We start from the raw sequence: 2,169 nt of genomic DNA, 5'->3' as shown, positions 1-2,169 counted from the left end.
GAAGAAAGGAATATTTAATGGCTACGATTATTTAGTAAAATCTGCTTATATATACAACTGATAAAATCTATTTTGAATAAAAAATATCTCTGAGGGTGTTTGTCATGTTGATATGATACCTTTAGTTGATTTAATCATCAAAGCCGTGGCTTTTCTATCTAACTTCCCATTATGTGTGTGCGGCAGTTCTTTGTAGAAGATAAAATGTTCTGGAATGTAACGTTTTGCAAGAAATGAATCTCGGTTTCCCGATTGTTGTTGCACAATATAATTCCTTAGATCTTCTTCACGGAGTGCTCCTTCCGGTTCAACAACAATCGCAGCATATGCACACTGAAACATTTTATCATTATGCACAGGATATATGTAAGCATCAACGACCATGGGATGTTTCTTAATAATGTTTTCGACATAAAGTGGGGACACAAGAAGGCCACCAATAATCATCATGTCGGATTTCCGCCCTGTGATAACAAAACTACCATTTTCTCTCATAACTCCAATATCATCAGTCTTATACCATCCGGCCTTGTCTGAACATAAGACACTTTTTTCCTTATTATTCATGTAACCTTGAAAACGATCTCTACTACGAAAGTATATTTCTCCGGAAGTTCCCTTTGTTACAATGTTCCCTTCATCGTCTACTATTTTCAGTTCAACCCCTGGTGCTGGATACCCGATTGAGTGATCTTCAAAATCATTTGGATTTGAAACCGACATGGTGGAGGCAAATCCAACCTCGGTAATACCATACACCACAACAACCTTGTCAGCAATAACACCTGCTGCTTTAGTACATGATGATTCCACTGGCAAACCTCCAGTTGCAATCACTTTCATTGGCCATTGTTTACACGGTGGTAATTTGTTATGCATCATATCGTGTAAACATGGAGTTATCAACAAAGCCACGGTACACTTTTCTGCCTCAAGTGCTTTTGTGGTAAAACAGTTTATTTCGTCAATGGTCTTTAATGCCATGATATCACTTGCAGTAACTCGTGTGGACTGGTGAACCATGTATACACCAGGGTAGCCACCAAGCCAACTAAAGGGTCGATCATTATAATATCTAGTGCAAGGTTCTAGATCCATGTAGTTTCCAAAATCATACAAACTTCGAATCAGCGATAAATGAGTGTGAGGAACTGCCTTTGGGATTCCAGTACTACCAGAGGTGAGAAATATTGCAGCAATGTCATCTGGTGATATTAAAGGAAGAGCATTATTTGAAACTTTTCCCTTTTCTATGAGGTCGGCAACAGTAGAGCATCGTGTTCCGTTGTCAGAAGGTTGCAGTAACAATACCTGGTATAAATCAGCCAATGACTTACTTGATATAGAGCTGCTAATTTCTGGTTGAAAGCTACACGCAAACTTTTTGCATATACCAACATTCTTATCCAGATGACCCGGTTCAATAATTAATGTTGAACATTTTGGTATTCCATGCAATGTTTCCAGTACATCCGACCCGTCTAAACGCTTAAAAAAGAAATGTAGTGGTATTGCGCCTGCCATTTGTACTCCCAATGAACTTATAGCCCATTCCACGCAGTTTTTGTTCGAAATGGCGACTACATCGTTTCTTTTGATTCCCGTCTCCAAAAGTCCTTTAGCAAAATATTTTGCACGATCGTGAAGTTCTTGATATTTAACGCAACTTCTTTCTCCTGTTGTTGATAGGAAAACAATAGCCTCACGATCTGGACATATTTTAGCATTGTCCCTTAGAAGATAAGGTATAGCTTGATATGGAACTTCGGAAGTATCCGCTGTAAATGCATAACTTTGTTTCTCATTGCTTTGTTCCATTTTCCGAAGTATTTCTCTCACAGACCTCCTTACAAATATTTAATGGTGGTTTAACTGACCTATTCGTCATACTTGACCAGTAAAAGGTTGTATTTATTACAGGTGTAATACTATGACCAAGAATACACTGACCTGTATATAACCCTCAAATTAAATGTCAAGAATGTTGCCGCTGGCTAGTATAAATAAGCATGTAAACAATTACTTATACCAAAACAATTGAATGAAATCCACTGCAATCAATTATTGATAATATATTTTTTTTAATAATGCCAAATTGATGTGTACTACATTTGGTAAATTTAAAGAAAAAACTGAGACAATGAGGAAAAGGGGTTACATTTTCCAAAG

The 2,169-nt window shown here is 37.3% G+C and overlaps 1 protein-coding gene across 1 annotated transcript; it reads right to left on the bottom strand.

The window, feature by feature from the left end:
- LOC127724188 (medium-chain fatty-acid--CoA ligase-like) lies at nucleotides 1–1,841 on the bottom strand. Its single transcript, XM_052231088.1, has one exon. It carries the CDS (start codon nucleotides 1,816–1,818, stop codon nucleotides 103–105), a length of 1,716 nt encoding a protein of 571 aa, XP_052087048.1. The 5' UTR covers nucleotides 1,819–1,841; the 3' UTR covers nucleotides 1–102.
- Between the last annotated feature and the right edge of the window lie 328 nt (nucleotides 1,842–2,169).

This window comes from Mytilus californianus, unplaced genomic scaffold (assembly GCF_021869535.1).
Source record: "Mytilus californianus isolate M0D057914Y unplaced genomic scaffold, xbMytCali1.0.p SCAF_14, whole genome shotgun sequence".
NCBI lineage: Eukaryota > Metazoa > Mollusca > Bivalvia > Mytilida > Mytilidae > Mytilus > Mytilus californianus.
This window is presented reverse-complemented; position numbering and strand designations above follow the sequence as displayed.

Coding starts and splice junctions, on each gene's coding strand:
- LOC127724188 (XM_052231088.1), bottom strand. CDS start 1,818: ATGGAACAAAGCAATGAGAAACAAAGTTATGCATTTACAGCGGATACT.